The following is a 19,786-nucleotide window of genomic DNA, read 5'->3' on the forward strand; positions in this document are numbered from 1 at the left end:
CTTCACAGAACATTTAAGAATTTTCTGACTGACAAAGTAAAGTAAGATGGCAGTTTAAAAGAAAGTCATGTCTGGCTTCTGACAGGATTTCAGCTTTAGAAGAGTCTTTTCAAGTTTTTCATAAATACCATCTTTCAAAAAGCCATTCAACTTTTTTTTTTTCCCTGACTGCATTGAGACTAACCAGGGTTGTGGAAGTGTGGCAGGGGGAAGAAAAGGTCAAATTACACACAAAAGCAGTGAGGTTTACTTTTACGAATATCAGCCTGGGGTGTACATTGACAAGAAAACGTAATCTAATAGAAATTAAGAGCAATGCTTCAAATAGTATTCACCAAGGAGTAGTGGTGGGTTGGGTGAGTATTATGTAACAAATTTGAAAACATATGGCCAACTGCATTTTTGACTAGTGAATATATGAAGGAAACTTGAATAATTAAGTCTAATATAGGGAACAAATCACTCCTCAAATGGTCTAATTCTTAAACTATTTGTTTAAAGGGCATTTTAAAAGACAGTTAAAAAATTTTAAAAAGTAATGAATTTAAGAAAAATGAGATGAACAATATTGGTTCTAAAGGATAAAATTATAATAAGAGAAAGAACATGTGATAATCCTATGCTTATTTATAGTTCATTTACCTAAAAATATATAGCTTCTCTTCATTAATTTTTGGGTTCCCTTTTCTATCAACATACTGAGAATATTGAACCATTAATCTAAAAATTTCTCTTTATAGAAAGGCCAAATATTGAATTTAAAACTTCCTTTATAAGGCATTTTGTCATAAAAACCCAACCAACAGCAGCAACACAAGTTGATGATTGCTCTTACCATCTCCTGGGTCAACAATCTCCACTGAAGTCACTGTGGGAAATTCCAGGGCAGCCAGCACGGGCTCTGAGAGAATCACTTGGAAGGTCTCAGACTGCTCATGCTCCCCATCACTCATGATGTGCACTCTCCATGTAGCCCTGGTCTGGCCTGGGTTGAACTGTACTTGTTTCTGTGCTTTGCCCTTAAAGTCTTTGTCTTTTTCTGCAGTCCCATCTCTTGTGCCAATACCTTCATGGAAACAATATCATTTTCTTAGTTTCATCTTCAATTGGATTATTAAAGTGTTCTGTATTAACTTTTTGTGTGTCACTTCATCCTGCAGTGCAAAGTAGATCCTGCTTTGATTCCAAGAAATGGATAATTGGGTACAGGTCCTACAATCAAAGTGTTCTGTTGTAGGTGTTGAGTAGTTCATGATACTGCTCTATCATTTGTCTTAGAATCTCTAAGGTGGAATATTAATTTTGCTTTGGGTTAAAAATAAAGATTCCTTTTTACAATTAATATATAGTATCTATTCTGAGTGAAGTGCTACTCTGCTTTGTTATTTAAAGTGTGGCCAGTGGAACAGCAGTGTGAGCAACACCTGGGAGCTTGTTAGAAATGCAGTGTCAGCCCTATCTAAGACCTACTGAATCAGAATCAACATTTTAGCAAGATTCCCAGGGTGAGTAGACACATACTAAATATTTCACATCTCCATGAGGTCCTACATAAAATAGATACCCCATTTTAATAAAAGATGAAAGAATGATGTATAGACTGTGAAGGAAACGTATCAGTCCACACTTTCATCTTAACCTGGTAGATGATATGGTCAAGCATACTAATTGTTAAAAAAAATGTTCTTAATTAGAGATGCATTCAGCTGGTAAACCATACATATTATAAATAATATTATTAGATGGGGCAAAAAGAACTCTAAAAATCAAAAAGCTTACAAGTTGGGCTTAAAAGTATGATTCTTTTTTTCCCCAAAGAAAATTAATCATTAAACAAAACATATTACTTTGATTTACCTTTGTCACTTATGACATTACGATTTTAGTCTTTTTCTCTGACATGGAAAAACTGCATATAGGTTACACAAGGTTCTTTTGGAATGAGAGATTAAGTTTTATATCCTACTTTGGCCACATAGTGGCTATGGTATCATAGGTAAATTATTAACTTCCTCAGTTGTAGACAATATAAGGAGCAAAATGGTCTGGTAGTTGAGAGAGTCAGCCCTGGAGCCAAATCTCAGCTCTCTCTCTTACTAACTGTGTAACTTTTGGCAGATGAAAATCTTTTTATTTCCTTACTTGTGTAATGAAAGATATAATGACACTCTTCTCATGAGATTAATGTTGCAAGTTATTGAGAACTAGGTCTGGCACATAATAAGAATCCAATAAATGTTAGTTATCATTATTATCACTTCATTGTCTGTAACCTAACAAGGTGTCTGGCATTTAATAAGCATTCAAGAAAATATTTGTTGAGTTAGTGAATAAAGGATTGTTATAAGTAGTAAAGATATAGAGTATTTAATGTGCTTAATAAAATATCTTGCATTTATTAACAGGTAGCAATAAGATCTTTGAAATTCCAATACTTTTGTGAAATGCAAATATATATTTAATTTACTAATGGGTTGTAATGGTTATAAAGTGAATAATCATCTCTGAGAAAATACAATGTAATTTTATGATTTACTAACTGTATTTCTGAAGGAAAATAATATTCTGCTTTTAGCTATAATGCAAACTACCTAATTCTAAAAGTCCATAAATAAAAGTGGAGGTTGTAGAACAAAATATATTCATTGTAGAATTCCCACGAGGCTACCCTTCACTTTAATCTGATTTCTATTCCCAGTCCTAGCATGGATTCTATTACTATCTTCCATGATTGATGCATGTGAGTCACATACAGAAGTCTTTCCAAATTTCTAACTCCCCAGGTTACTAAGTAACATGTAGATTAACTAAGCTGAGCTAGCTATAGGACCTTTATAGAATTGCTGGTGCTGATCTCCACATGTAGGAAATAATAGTTCATTGAAAAAATAACTTCATAAGAATAAAAACCTCTTGTTTGACATTTTAGCATCTGGCTTTTAAAAAGACAATGGAGAGAAAAATTTGAAACACTAGTTTAAAAAATTTTGCAACTATTAACTTTTCCTCATTACTATCAATGGGCTATTTGTGAGTGAGTAATTAAATATACTCATTAGGAGGGGAAATTAATGTAAAATGCAGATAGATGAAAGCATCCTTAAGAATTAATTACTAAGGTGCTCTGTTTTTTAGTTATTCATTTCCTTATGACTTATTTTTAAGCACAAAGCACAATTAAGGCTAATTTCTTACTGACAATAAGTAAGACAGGATCATATTTCTGATCTGCAGAGCATGTATTTGTATGCAGCGAGAGCATGCTTCTAAAAGAGAGAGCAATAAAGCATTCATTATGCTCTAGGATTAAACAAAGAGAGTGTAAATGACAGCCTACAAAGAGGCACATTCAAATAAAGAAGATGGAAGTAGAGCTGTCCCTGCTTTGTGTTGGATCTGCGGATGGACCGGCCTCACTTAGAGTCAGAGTAACCTTAAAAGATCAGCAGAACATAGTGTGAAAATCTCTCTTCTAAAATTAAAAAACAAAGTATTTTTTAAATTAAGGTATAATTGATATCCAGCATCCAAACAGCAGGGGAAATCATGGGGGGCAGGTGAGAGTGTGGCTATGGCAAAAGTATGGTGTGTGAGATGTATATGTGTGTGTGCTCATGTCTGTGTGTGTTGATAGAATACTACTGTTTAAAGCATTTGAATTTCAAAGACCGGTAAAATTTCAAATAATCACTTTGAGGACAAACACAGTTATCTTTTTATTTTGCCAACATTTTTCTAGATTCCTACCTTAGTTGATACTTTCACTCAATGAAAGCTCTTATCCCATGAAAATTATATCAGTCTAGATGTCTGTAAAACATATGATACCAAAAATAGCATAATTGCTTGGGATGCTACCATTTTTCCTCAATAAGCCAAATATTTTGCGCCAACTATATTGCTACTTAGAATTACTAGTATACCTATTAGTAAAATATCTGTTTATGCTCACATGAAATTGAATGTGAGCTTGAACTGGAGTTGTAAAAAGATTTTATTCATTTGCTTTTGATTCTCAGTTTTATTTAAAAGGGTGAAGCAGCAGAAAATGATTAGTGTTTAACACTTTATTGGTTTCAAAAAAAAGTCACAGCACATACCTTTCACCAGCACACAGCAGTGCGCGTATGTAGTGTCGGGGTTCTTGAAACTTTTATTGACCTACCAGACCATTCAAATGCAACAAATAGTAAATTACACTTCAATGCCTAATAGGTTAATGAATGGTTTTTTGTTTACTTATTATTAAAGTAGCTTTCACATATGTTTATATTGATATTTCTGCAGACTTTGATCTTATGGATAAATTCTATGATAGCCTAAACATATTCTAAGATGTAGTACATTAAAAAATTTTTAACCTATGGATGATTATTGCCATTTTTATAAAGTTATTTTATATCAGAAAGATCATTTGTAGGTTTGAAGAGGCATATATTTTGGTTACACATTTCCTATTTTTAGAGCCTTTTGTTTCTAACAATATGCCTTCACATAAAATTTTTAACTTTTCTTTAGCACATAAAGTGCATTTAAATATTAACATCTCTCTAACCTTTAAAACTAAAGTAGTAAACTAAACATTTTAATTATTATAAAATTTTGAACTTTTGCTAGGAAAATGGGATTTTAAGACAGATGTGGAAATTAAACTTACTTATAAATGAAGTCTCTCCTAAGTAACCTCTACGTTTAAGAACGACATCCAGAAATTTGGAGTCCTCGTTGATTAGGTAATATTCCTTTTCAAAGGAGATCCATGCCCAGTTCAGATGAAAATGCTGCTTGGTTAACTTGTTTCCACCTGGAAAACAAAAATTTAAAGCACCAAATTTATGCTTTCTTGAATGAATGACCTTAAAAATTCCACAGACTACTTTAATGATGCAACATTAAGAATCACTAAAGGTACTTGGTTTGATACACAACTTTAGGTTAAATAATGGAGATACAGCTTACTGTCCAGTGATTGTTGTACAGAAATACAATAGCTGACATAATTCTTCACAAAATTTCTTGATCTTTAGGAGGGTAAGTTGACAAGGGGGAAGGAATGCACAACTACCAAAAGCAATTTAGTTTAATCATAGAATCAATATCCAAGTTGCAGGATGACTTACTTTCCACAAGGTGACGCTAGAGAGCAGGTTTTTCTATAAAGAAGGCTGCAACGCTCATTTGTGATGCTAAAAACGCAGACAAGACTTCACGAATAACTTTTTCTGGTTCACTTGTTCACAATTGGGTCGAAGGCTTTAAATATAATCATTTAAGAAACAAACAAACAAACAAACAAACAAACAAATATTCCTTCCCTACCTCCCTTGCCCACTATATTCCACTTCATTCCTTAGAGCAAACAAACAGCTCTTTTCATTGATTACGTTCTGCTATGAAGATAAGCTTTCTCCTCCCACCTTTCTACCAAAATGGAGCCGGCTGCCTAACAAGAGGAAATAAACCTTGCGTGCGATCTCTTATGTGAAAGCTCTGTGTTGGGTGAATGAAAGGAGAAATGTTTATCAGCAGATCACTCTGCACATATGCCTCTACATCCTTTGATCTACACCAATTACTTCAGAGGACGGTGAGGTTTATAAACAAAAGCATCAGTAATTTCTTTTAAGTCTTTCTGTAAAGGGTGGAAGAGCGCATATAATAAACACAGCAAGAAGCCCAATTTTAATTCCAGTTTCTTCTCTTCTGAGTTCACGTAGAGAGAACTACATTAGAGAAAAAGAAACGAGACCAGGGAACCATGAAGCTTTGTCCGTTTGGCGGACAACAAATCTGCACAAAGGGAAACAGTGAGTGAAAAAAACAGGAAAAATATATTCATCTTTGCTAGAAATTTTTAAAAATAAAAATTGCAGCAATTTTGAGTTATCAATTGATACGTACTAAAGATTAAAGAGAACACCCAGTACAAATGACATTCTGAAGGAAAAATTGGTTTTCTAGTTTATTGTTGAGTGTACTTCTATATCCCTGATTATAGGATTAATTCTTTCTTTATTTAAATACCTGTGTCTGCTTCTAACTGCCTGAGTACCCCAGGGCACGCACTGGTCAAATTCGTCTTTCCAGTCTCCAAGTCCCATGCAATGCCTGGGACACAATGAGGACTAAAGACTTATTCTTTGAAGAAACCTATGGAATAATATGAATTTTAGTAAAATGGCTACTTAGTAACTTCTGCTTGTTTTTTACCTTTTGCGTAACAGTTTTCAGCTTACGCAAAGCACATACTACAGGTTTTTTGACTTGTGTCTAATGACTTCAGACCTATGCAGCAACTCGTGTTCAACAAATTAATTTTATTTTACGGTTCTGTGTACTTTATTTCTATTTATTTTCCCCTATGTCCAAGAGTAAGAGATCACTAAGTATATAGTTTCTCTATTTCTCTGAATTTTGGCACTTTTTAGCTAATTTTAAGATTTGATTCTAATCCTTTCCTGAAATATCACAGAAATTATCACCTTTCTTCTAGATATTACATGTTTTAAGAATACTAAGTCAATAAAACCTCCTTTCCATGACACTCTATATGAAACAGCAAGCCCCAATGCAAACCCCAGTCCTCTCTAGTCCTTTATACTAATTAACTATTCTCTACAGTGCTTTCCACAACCTCATATCTTATACATGTTTACTTTTTTTGTTTGTTCACTTTGTCTCCCCCTATTGTAACACATGATCCAGGAGTGTAGGCTTACTTTTAGAAAAATGTCTATTAGGTGAATTAGACATTCTAATGTCTTAGTTGAAAGAAATTCAGTAGTGCTTCATTTTTCTGGTGATATAAATGTCCCATATAAATGTAACATAACTTGATACTGAGTCTTTTTTTCTAAATATGATTTATTTTTTAATGACACCTTTTCTAAATGTCTTGCATATTTCTATTCTTGGATACTATATAAAGATTTTAAGTGACTACCTGTAAATGTGAACTGCTGGAATTTGTGTTATCCAAGTGGCACTACAAGGGATTATTGGCAACTAAAATTCTATTTAACCCTTCTGTTCTGTTATGAAGTAGTATGGATGGTTTTAGGGACAGCTAATTTCATCATTACTTACAGATTTTAAAAAAACTTATTTTCTTGTTGGTGCTTATTTTCTGGAAGGATGAGTGTGCCAGATTAATGCTTAATCAGAGATTTTGACTGGCACACCACTAAATAAGTTTGCCAAGATTTCATATGTCAGCCACTTTGAGGTTTTATTTTAAATAAAATTCAAAAACAATGCCAAGAAACTTTGCTTTGTGATTTAGTAACCTGCTCTAGGGTAATTGTTTTATATGTTCAGCATTCACTCTCAACCAGGGATTTTTAAGTAGAGAATTTTTTGTTAGAGAATATGAAGTTAAGTATATAAAGTTTAACTCTGCATAGAATTAAATGCTATATAACTTCTGATTTATATACAAATAAATCTTTTTATGTTTCAAAATTTATAAATCTGTAGGTACTACTTATTATTCAAGACTGATATGGGGGTTTGAGGAACTAAGCTGTAGGTTATTGAAATTTATTAAAATTGACCTTGAACAATTGAATGGAAAGATACATTATTTATTCATTTATTACATAACCACGCAAATTCCTCTAAAACCTCAATATATAGCCATAATACATGTTTATATTTTAAATAACAACAGCTACAGCTTACTAGATATGAAATTTTAGGTGAAGTTAAACAGCTTATAAAAAAACAGAGATTTTTACTTTATGATTCTTTGCCTTTCTAAAGTAGATTCTGTTATCTGTGATGTACAAGGATCAAGTTTCAACATTTCACTGCAAATTAAAGTCTGTAACTTGTGTCATAAATCCATCCAACAGGTGTCTGACAACTGATGACCACACTCCCAAATACTTTGTCCCTGACAACTAAAGCCATTAAGTTTTTAATGAAAATACCTCTTTTGAACATTTCCAGCTGGGATTTAGGCTTCTTCATTTTCTTTTTCAATGGGAATGCAACAGATTTTATTTATTTATTTATTTATTTATTTATTTGTAACAATTACAACCTTCAATTAGCTCTCCCTAAACATAGGGCTGCCTGATTTTTCTGAAGACAGAGTATAATAGTTCTTCACTATGAAAATTGTGTTGCAACTTTGACTTGTGCTTGTTAAAGGGTAATTTCTGGGTATCCATTTAGGTGTGACAATTTTTTTTCAAAAATTTTTGACAATTTTTTTCTTTAAGTAAGGGTGGTTATCAATAGAACATAATTCTATTGGTAATATTTTTCTAGCTTGCTAAGATTTTCTAGATTGCTAAAAACCATTTGCCCATAAAAAAGTTAGCCTAGAAGCTAAACTGGAAATCAAATATACAGATATATTAAAAGATGTATGTCATCTTTTAAATCAGCAACAGAAATAAATATTTATATTAAAAAGATTAATATAACAACATTATCTAATTTATTGGGAAAATTAAATAATTTGATTTTTAAGCAGTCTTGTTCTCTTAGAAGACAAGGACAGTAGTTAGTGACCATGCATCTATCATCGACATCAATGTTACTAATTAAACAAAATACAAAAATTAAAGTTAAAATAAAGGATTTATTTTCTTGCTACTTCTGTGCTACGATGATCTTTTAAACTTTGCATTACCCTAGACTCTTCCATATGAGAATCTCTGAGAGCTCCTGATATCCTGTCTTCTGGCTCTTAAAGTCAGGTGGATTTTACAGTTTATTGAAAACCACCCAGTGCCAAACTGAAGCCAACTTGGCTTTTAAACATATTTTCTTCTGCCTCCAGAAGTTGGCATTCAACTATGGGAGATGGCACAAGTACATAGATAATGTGTATAAACTAGAGATTGACAAATGCTTCTAGAGAGGCACTGATAGTGAGCTATGGGTGTTCACAAGAGTGAGGGATTATCTTAATCTGAGGGGATCAAAGACACATTGGAAGAGACAGTGTTTCAACTGGGCATTAAGTACCGAGTGGTATTCGGACATCCAGAGAGATGGGGGAAGGTGTTTCTGGAAGATTCAGTAAGAATAGAGACAAGAAATCCAGTAGAAAAGGAACTTTAAGCAGTTCAATTTGGTAGGAGCCCAGGACATTTACTAAATGTTTATTTCTTTTTTATCTTGACCTAAGGCAGCAAGCTGTGCCTTAGTAAGACTGATAGAGCTCCTAAATAACAAGGAAATAGACCCAGAAAATTGTCAGTAGATTTTATAATTTTGTAGACTACTTACTAATTCCAATGATTGTTTTAGTTTAATATTAAGCTATTGAAAACCTACTGGCAATACAACTTTTGATAATTAATATATCATTTTCTACCTCCGTTTTGTACACATCCACCCCCATCATTACAACTGCCATACACATTCTGAAAAAGAGGCGGCACAGAACAAAGTGTCAGATCCACAAAGAAATACAGAGAATATATATAGAAATGTATTGAAAGAGAAGAAGTGTGATAAAGACCCAGTGATGGAGAGAAAAGGCACAGCACAAACTGACCTTTATTCAGTACATACGATTTTGTATGTATACAAACTTGTGGTGGTCTTTTATGCTGTTCTCAGGAAAGGCACATCCTCCATAACCAAAAGCATAAATGGGGCTATGATATCTTGGTAATGGAATCGAGCTCAAGTTCACATAATACTCTATTTTCTTCTGTAGGCTCTAAAGATAAAAAGTTACCAGATGATTTGGGGGGTGGTGGGTGGGGGATGGAGCTGGCAAATACACCACTATTCACCTGAGAAGCCAAGAAGAGCATGACCACCCACTTTACTGCATGTGGTTTTGCTCCTTAGGGAAATGTTCTGATGACATACACGCCCACGAATGGTATGCAATGGGTATTTGTACATGAGATTCCAAAGACTTGCATTCCTATTCATCTACTATACCAGAGGTTGATATACAATCATGTAATCACACACAAACTTCATTTCAGTTTTTTCATAAAGTTTTTTCTGATTCAAGCTGATTTTGCCCAGGTAATAGCATTGCGACTTTCTTGCTTTTTCTACCCTCTACCTTTGTATGTCTGCTTCTTTAATCACTAAGCCTTTAAGACATAAGATTTATCAAGCTGGATATAGTGACTAGGATTCCTGGCAGAGCTGTGGTGATACTGTAGGACTGGGATTATTGTGGAGAAACTTACCCTTGGGTGGAAGCATGGTCTTTGACTAACCAGAATTGAAACGATATTGTCAATGACTAATAATAAGAGTCCCTGACCGAAAACAACTGGAACTTACTAGAGTATAGGTATAAATTGGCTGAATGTCAGCTTAGCCTTGAGGACCCTGAACTGCTTGGAGAGGAGGGCTGGACACCTGGGGGCCATGGTCAGGGTGATTTTGATAACATGTACATTATCTTAATGCATCTCACAATAACTCTGTGTGTTAGACTTTTTCATATTCTATGGATCACTGTCAGGCTAAATTACTCACTTTAAATCCTTAAGTATGCGATAGATCTAGGATTCAAATGTAGCCTGCTAGTAAATCATAGAAAAGTTAACACAAGCTAATGGTAAGATTCTCTTGCTTTATAAATGAATTTGGGGCCATAGTTAAAAATCAGGGAAGATAATAGAAAAATGCTTCTTCCAGGCAGAATGATGTGCTCCATCAGGCCACAGCTGGGTCAGAGTCGGCAAGTCTGAGCCTGCAGGGATCCTCCACATTTCTCTAAGTATGGCCCCTTCCTCCAAACCCATCCATTAAAAGAAAAGAAAGAAAAGAAATGTGCTTATTTTTCAGCCTGTAACCAAAAGAATGAAAAAGGGGAGACTCATGTGTTTACATCTCCTAACTTAGGGCTTAAGAATATTTCCTTAATCAAATCAATTTACTTGTGCAGTATTAGCTTTCCTAATTAGAAGTTTAAACCCAGTGGAATGAAAAACTTCACTGTTGGTATGCACACCTAGAATAAGGAAATCAGGTGTACATCTACGGAGGACAAAGAACAAAGCAAACATATAATTGCAAGGTGAACTCTCATTTACAACATGCACATTACTAGCTGATCATGTGCAGTCTAAAAAGCTAACTTAGTCATTTTAATGCTGTAATATGAGTGACTAAGGAAATTATTTTTCTGAAAATGGAAGTGTGATACTGTATTTTAAACAAGAACACAAAATTAATTCAAGAAATAATTATGTTGGTGAACGAGACAAATATAAACTCCAAGCATTTTAGAGAAAGAATAAACCCTGGATTGCATCTTTTATCACTGCCTCATTTTACCAAGATTCAGAAAGGCTGTGATTTAAATAAGATTATAAAGCAGCTATTTGCAAATGAGAAATAAATTCCCAGGGTTTTTCACTCCTAGTCTAGTAGTCTTGCCATCTAATATATTATGATCTCAAATATTGTTTTTAAGCACAAAATCATAAAAACTGTGTTTAAAATGATATGAAGTTATAATTTATATACATAAATTATATATATTATGTAATATATGTATATGTGTAAATATACACATTCTCCTGCCTTTGGGGAAAGGAATAAATACAAAACAAAACACTTGGTGCAGCAAGACTTCATGCATGCACCGCCTGAAGCAACATATAAATTTATTAGATCTCTGGCAACACATTCTTAAAATAAACTTAATAGCCCTGAGGTCTCTGTTCAAACCAAAGCCTAATTCCTTTTGTGGCGCCAGACATCTCCCCCCACCCCAAGGAGATTTTGCAGGGAAATAAAAGCAGTGGTTCTCTGAGCACCTTTCAGAGTAACCGGTTTAGCACCATTTAGTTAATTCTGTAAAGTGAGGTTGTTTTCTAATTTCTATTTGTATAATAGCACCATGCACATTATTATAAGACACAGCCATTGCATTAACAAGGATTAAGTTTGAACTATATTTTGGATTACCTTTTGAAAATGTGTTACATCCACATTGAGACAAAAATATAAAAGAGAGAAAACAAAAAACAAACAAATAAAAAACCCCAGAAGTGCCTTATCTGATTGTTAAAAAAAGAAACCACCTTTAACCTATCTTGTTTCTCTTTTTACCAAAAGTTCAATTCGATGGCTGGGATAGAGGGATTAAGGTGAGATAACGGCATAAAAGCAATTCTATGAATTAAAATATTGCAAGTGAGTTTTAACTTGAAATTCTAGAATGGTTGAGCTAAATGAGAACTCCCTGAAGATGTTTTTAGATTAATCTGTTATTACTGTTGTTTTTAAATCTGAGTTGGTAACATGTTCATAGGTATATTTGTTCTCAGCAGCCAAATCACTAATTAGAAGTTTTAGATTTCTGGACTTAAAATTAAAAAGAAATATGTTGGATTCCTGGCTATTGCTCCTGTGCAAACTAAAAAAGTCTTTTCATTGATGTCTGTCAAGGATGAAAGGAGAGAGGGAAGGAGGAAGGAGGAGGAAGAGAAAGAGAGGAGGACAAAGAAGAGAGAGGATGGAGTATAATACCATTAATGTCATTTATTTGTTTTTCACATTTTTCATTTATTTCAGATGAGCTTTACAAAGGTAACTTTTGTACTTGTGTATTATTTACTTAGTCGAATCCTTTCGTGACTGCTCTAATCCTCTAGAAATTATGCCAGAGCTACAAATATACCCTTATTTGGTGATTTTACTGTCTCTGATTAATATAAAAGCCATTCATTTACATATTTACCCACCATAAGAAAAAAAAGGCACAATAAGTATAAAAACAAGTTGGTATGGCCTTAGAGCACCAGACTTCGTAGGAAACAGATTTAGACAACATATAGCAATGTATGTTTTTGAACAGAGTTCAGAGTGTACATGTTATGAAGAATAATAATGGTTCACATACAGTCACTTTGGTAAGACTTAGCTTCTAGTAAGTAGGTAAACCAAAATCCTAAAAAATTATAATAGGAAATGTAAGATAAAACTGTGAACATGTAGTACCTGGGGTTCAGAGGAGGGACAGGAGGACATTTAACTGAAGAGTTCACTAAAAGCTTGGCGCAATGGGTGCTATGGAGGACCCTGAGGGGAAAGAATCATAAGAAAATAGGTTCAGGAGAACAGCATTGTGTGAAAAGCAATATAATTGTCCAGCATTGTAGAGTTTGTGGAAGCAAAGCAAAGAAAGAAGAGGTATATTGAAAAGTGAGGGAGCAACAAAGAAAACTTGGTGGAGAGAAGACATAATCTGAATTACTCTTTAAGAAATATTAATTTGGTAGAATTATTCAAGGATTTGTTAGAATAAAGATGGGCCAGGAATCAAAGACATCACTCACAAATAACCCCAAAATTAGATTTCCTGCCAGTGGAAGAGAAAATTTACATTATGTTACAAACAAGTCTATAAATATTGCCATAAGGAAAATAAAAGTTTTGTCCAAATTAGGAATCCTTAGAATATTAAAATCTACCCACAAACAAATAAAATAACTAACCAAAAATATGCCCACCATACGTAGTCAATATCATGAATACTTTAACTAGACGAACTTTTGTCAAATGGCCACATCACAGAATTCCTTCTTATTAAAATTCTTTTGGCAAGTAATTTTGTATGAATGAAAGTCAAGAAATGAAGGGCCCTATTCCTCCAGTAAACTTTAGCAAAAAGGTCTACAATCTACACTTTTTAATAAGTGTGTTTTAGAAAGGCACTGATGTCCTTTTAAAACTTTGAAAAACAGTGTTATGTTTGAAAAATAATTTATAACTTGGATACTAGCTTTCAAACAAAAGTAACTTTTTGGCTAGAAAAAGTTCATGTTTAATTTTCTATTCCTGTCTGTTTAAACAAAATTACTTTTTTTTCTTTTTTTTCTGAAGAAGAAATATATTAGTAATTGGAAGCCATTATTAGTAGCAAGGATAAAATATTTCAGTAATCCTTCAATGGTCTTCTGGGTTAAGAACTTCTAAATAAACATCATCAGCAAGCTTTCTGAGTAATTTTCATAAGTATTATATAATAAGTCAGGGTAAGAAACCAAGACCTTTATCTGAAGTTCCTAATTTAGGTATTCTATGTATTCAGGGTTTTGAAATTCAGGCCTTATTTAAATATACTTAAATTTTGAAGTTCTAACATTTTTTTTTTGTCCATAAGAAAATGGTATAAAGGAAGGTAATCTAAGAGCTCATTCGTTTAGAGCAGTAAAAAGTAACAATGACTATATTTTTTGGAGAAATTTTGGATCTAAGTATCTATTTAGTAAAAATCCAAATGCATATCATAGATAAAATTCTCTCTCTCTCTCTTCTTTCCCATTTTCTCTCCCTCCGCCCCTACTTAAAAAAATGAGGATCAATGTGACAAAATTCTCTTTTAGGCCAAGATAAACCACATTTTTCTTCTTTTGGTTAATATACAATGCTTGTGGTATATAATGCTTGTGGCGTTTTATGAACATTCTGAGGAATTGAGACTGCAGAGAATTCATGGGTTGCAGAAACATTTAAAGTCATACTTGGAAAGCCAATGCATTGACTTTACAACTCGTAACATAGTTTAAACCAGTAGTTCTTTTCTGTGGGAATGTAAATGATTTTACCCTCTTAGGGACATTTAGAATATTGGGAGACATTTTTGGTTATCACAAAGGGGGAAATTGAGAGAGTAGTCTAGTGGCTAGAGGCCAGTGAGACCAGGGACCCTACTATGCACAGGTCGGTCAGACCCCTTACCTCAACAAAGAATTAAATTACTTGGCCCAAAAAGGTCAATTTTGCTGCTGAGAAACCCTGGTCTAAACTTATTATATTCTGATATACTAACATATATAACCTAATGTAAACATTATCTGACTTTTCTCTATAAATTCCATGTTTTCTTATGAATTAATAATACATGTGGTAAAATGATAAACATGCAGAACTTTTTAAATCCACCATTGATATGGAAAAGTTTCCAGTACAAAGGGTTTATTATCTTGCTGCAGGAAGTAGCTGAGCCAGTAGCTTTCTTATTCAGTCAAAATTTATGACTAATCTTCTAGGAAGTTAGGAGTGAGAATCTTGAGAAATGCACCAAACTGTGTAAAAGTGATACTCTATGTATAATTTACATTTTAATATGAAATCAAATATGTGGGCAATGATTTCCATTCTAGAGTGTTTTACCAGATTAGGATTCACCAGAACAGCTTAGAGTTGAAACTATGAAGTAGAGAGGCTTCCTAAGGTCATTGTAGGAAGGGACAGCCAGGCACAGAAGACGAGTTGTTCAGTTTTTCATGCCTTTTTGTAGCTGAAAGGAAAAATGCTACATATTCAAATGCACATGTGTGCTTTTGTGTACACACACACACACACACACACACACACACTTACTTTTGCCTTTATAAAGAATGAAAACATTGTCCAAAACATTCTCTAGAAATATACAACATAGTCCTTTATCTGGTTTTCCACTGGACAATTTAGGGAAACATTTCCCAACATGTTTTTTCAAACCTTATTTTTCCTGTTTGTTAATAGGTATTATGTTGAAGAATGACTCTAAGTCAACTAGGAAGAATATAGCCTGGGATTAAGCTATGTAAACAAAATTCTTTATTGAAGCAATTCTTTGGACCTTTAACATGGAAGTGTACATTTAGTACATACAAGAAAGGAATAGAGCAGCATTTCCCAAACTCATTTTATCAGGGAACCTATTTCTGAAGGTATCTTGTGGGGTTCTATTCCACAGAATAAACTCTGGGACAAGTTGGCTCAGAGTATAAACCATTTAAAATCCAGATATGAGCAGAGAGTCTTGTGTACTATCAATCACATCCAAGTGACATGATTTTCAACTGTCCATATTTAACACCGTAAGCTGGAATTGCACTTCATAATATTGAGGAATGAACACCAATAAAATTAAGGGATTTTTCCCTCCTATCAACTGTACAAATTCTGGTTCTAGGGACTTCTACTTTCTAATCCAAAGAGCAAAGTAAATATGTTAGCTTGTAGAATGCCAAGAAAATTAAAACTAAGTTCAAGTAAACACATTGACTACTGGTATACCTGTTTCTTAGAGATCACATTTATGGTTGGAGACACATATGCTGTGTGTGTGTGTGTGTGTGTGTGTGTGTGTGTGTGTGTGTGTGTGTGGCTTAACAGCATAGTCTTCATCGCTTTTTTTTAATTAGTCTAATGTGGGATCAGATGTCAGAAGAGGCTAAGCTTAGGATTTTGGCCAGTTCCCAAAAGACAGCTAACATCACCAACAATATACAATGAGCCATGCCAGCCTCCAATTTTCAGTTAGATCTTACTCCCTGTGGATATTTGAACCCTACGATCTGCCCAACTCTGATAAAGGATTTAAAGGCTTACCAAGAAGAATATTTCTGAAGCTATTAAAACAGCCAGCAGGAGAGGAATGGGCTAAACTGAGTTTTGGAAAGAGGATAATGTTATAACAAAACCTTTAAGGCTGATAAACAAATAAAAAGTTTGAAAGTACATTGTTAGTCTGTACTTCTTCCTTACCCTGAGTAGGAACTACTTCCCATGAGAATATTAATAAATACAACAGCTCTTGTACTCATCAGTTTTAGAAAGAAGCAGAAAGACATCTTTCAGTCATTGATTCACATTTTAACTGGTTGCTATAATGATATTAAGCAGTTCTACTGGGGAATATCTTTTATTCACTGAAGAACCAAATGAAAATAAATTGTTCACTGTCACTTATGTTATTAATGTTCCCTTCTCTTAGTAGACTCTGTACTCCCATCTTAACATTATTCCTGAAATCTTCCAGGGGCCTGAAATAATGAGACAAACTGAACTCTGCAGGCTCTGGGTGAATCAAGTAGGAGAAACCTTACCACATACAGTTTTTTGGGAAATAGTGTAATGGTAAAAAACATACTATCCACACTGAGAAAAACCTGTTCAAGTATGCTAAGTATAAAGTTGGCTGAAGCATCCCTGGATTGTATCATAAATGTAGATTTGGATAAGAGGAGACTCCCACATAAGGGTATGTCTGTGAGTAAGCTGGATGAGACTGTCCATGGACTTGGTGGCATCAAATTTGTTCATCAGAAGCTTGTTTTGCTTACTTACTCCTTCCTTCCAGTGTTTATATAAACTTGCCAAATATGTTGAATTATATACACGTGAAATGTTACAGTTATTTGCCATCCTAGTTCAAAGTCTAAATTATCTTAGAAATCCTAGTTCAGACCTTGATATTGGGCCATTTCCACTAACAATATGATTGTCATTGCTCTGACAATTATTTAACAGTTGCATTAATTCACAAGTGTTTGCTCTTGCCAGTTTAGAAGATAGGGGACCAAGTTAAACCTTAATTTAAGTTCTAAATTTAAAACTCATTGGAAGAACAATCGTAGTGTACTAAAGATCAAGGGTTGATGTTCATGGTTAGAAGATTACACACAGATTAAACACAGATGCTTCTACTCTCTCTGGAAGCCCCACAAAATTATAATCCCTTAAACAATAAACTAGCATAATCCAAAAACAAAGAGAATAGGAAATAATAGTAGAGCAAACATATTTGAAAGCTAGAAAGCAGATGAGAAAGTGTAGCGGAGTAAGAAAATTACAGAAAATAAAAAATGAAATCAGCAATGGGAAAAGTCAGAGACCTAATTTGTATCTAAGGACCCTAAATAGGCTCAGAAATTGATGATATCAGGTAGCTCCTCACAGCTAGCCTCTATTTTGTCCTGTGTCAAATTCTCATTCTGGTTTTCATTCTAGTCCACATAATTTCTGTATATCAGGAATCTGATCCCATTTCTCACTTTCACAATCCTTATACCATGGCAGAAATACTTAAAGGTAGATTTGCAAGTGCATATTTTTGTAGAGCTCTTATAGTTGCATCCGTCTGTATTCAACTATCCTAAATGGATCTTTAAAACACATTTGCTGGGTAGGAACTCTAAACATAAATTCAATAACTGGTAGAGATACTTAAAACCTGAATAGTTGAGAATGCTGTAAGCAAGAACTATTGACAGACAGGAAAATGACTATCTAATTGGTATTGTAATTAAAGTGCTGCTTTGCCTGATTTTATTTCAATAATTCAAATATATATTTTTAGTGGTTTACACATAGTGTATTTCAATCAACAGGTATATTTTTCATCATCAATATTTATTAGAAGAACAATAGATAAAATAATCAGAAACATTTCAGTGTCTTCTCTATTTCCAGACAACATATTAGTCTTCAGCCTACAATTACATACTTTGGCTTTGGAAGATTTTACACTGGTGTTTTGATTAAATAATTCCCACACTTACATCCTCACAAAAATGCGTGCCTAGGCTCAAAAAAAAAAATGATATGGATGATAGAGGCTCTGTTCTTCCCTCTGGTGACCAAATCGCCTAAGATCTAGATAAACAAGTCATACAACTAGGGAGAAATCTAAGAAATCACCCTGCAATGGCAGAAGGTAGGACGACGTGAGGATGTGGGGCTGCCCAGTCCCCAGTGACTGAGTAGAATGGAGGCTGCAGCAGCAGCAGTGGCAGTGGCAGTGGCAGATGCCTCTTAAAGGGGCCCTGTCTGTGAGAGGACTTTTGTGGTGATGGACCTGCTCGCTCTAAGCACCAGTGCCAGTATCCCCCTCTAAGTCCCTGATGCTCCTTGTGCATCAGGGACTTAGAGGGGGATACTGAGTTGTCAGAGTGAGGGCTGAGGGGAGAGTTGCTCTGTACAGAAGTGCCGGCAGTATCTATTGTTCCTCTGTTGAGCCCACCCCAGTTTTAGTGTGCCGACTCAGCACCACCATAGCCAAGATGTCATCAAACTAGATAACAGAGGTCACTCGGCCCAGAGGATTCCCTGAAACTCCGCCTCCCCCAGCTCGGGCCCCACCCAAGCACATCCAGTTGTGTCCTCGGCGAGTCAGGTGCTTCTTGCTGAGCAGCGCCTAGACTCATACTGGTGGTAGCTGGCCTCAGTTTCTGGTGTAGTCTTTTGATGCAACTATAAGCACAGCATCTGTGGATTGCTTGCTGAATCTTAACAGGTAGTCCCGGAGTGGTACAGGCTGAAGCTAAACTTGACATGCAGCTGAACCCCTTTCAAGACTTTTTCACTGGACACCTACCACACAAAGCTGCACTAATAAGACCAGGAGACTTAAGAGCTTTGCTTTGTATGTAGAAACAGACACAGAAAGGCAGCCAAAATGGAATGACAAAGAAGTAGAAACCATAAGAGAACAGACTAAAGATCCAGGAATAATGGAGTAAAGCAATCTAACAGATGCAGAGTTCAAAACTCTGGTTATAAAGGTTCTCACTGAACTTATGGGAAGTGTAGATGAATTCAATGAGAACTTCAACGAAGAGATAAAAAACTTAAAAATGGAAATGGAAATTATAAAAGGGAACCAGTCAGAAATGAAGAACACATTATCTAAGATGAGAAGCATATTAAATGGAATAAACAAAGTGACTAAAGAAGAGGATCAAATGACCTATATAGAGGATGGAAAAGCCAAGGACACTCAATCAGAATGGCAAGAAAATAGAAGCCAAGACTATAATACTATTTTAAGGAGCCTATTGGACACTATTAAATGTAAAAATATCTGTGTCATAGGGGTACCCGAAGGAAAACAAGATGTTGAACAGCCTTTGAAGAAATAGTGATAGAAAACTTTTCTAACCTGGTGAAGGAAATAGACATAAAACCTCAGAAAGCTCAGAGAGTCCCAAGAAAGAGGAATCCAAAGAGGCCCACACCAAGACACATCGTGTTTAAAATGCCAAAGCTTAAAGACAAAGAGAGAATC

General features: G+C 34.6%; 1 protein-coding gene across 1 annotated transcript in view; it reads right to left on the bottom strand.

The window, feature by feature from the left end:
- The window catches only part of FREM2 (FRAS1 related extracellular matrix protein 2), a 268,872-nt gene that overhangs the window by 177,983 nt on the left and 71,103 nt on the right, over positions 1-19,786 (bottom strand). Inside the window, exons 3-4 of the mRNA XM_006915781.3 lie at positions 4,658-4,804; positions 836-1,066 (exon numbers count right to left, since the gene is read on the bottom strand). Coding sequence (XP_006915843.1) covers positions 836-1,066; positions 4,658-4,804 — 378 coding nt within the window. The remainder of the gene's footprint in view (positions 1-835; positions 1,067-4,657; positions 4,805-19,786) is intronic.

This window comes from Pteropus alecto, unplaced genomic scaffold (assembly GCF_000325575.1).
Source record: "Pteropus alecto unplaced genomic scaffold, ASM32557v1 scaffold16, whole genome shotgun sequence".
NCBI classification, from domain to species: Eukaryota; Metazoa; Chordata; class Mammalia; order Chiroptera; family Pteropodidae; genus Pteropus; species Pteropus alecto.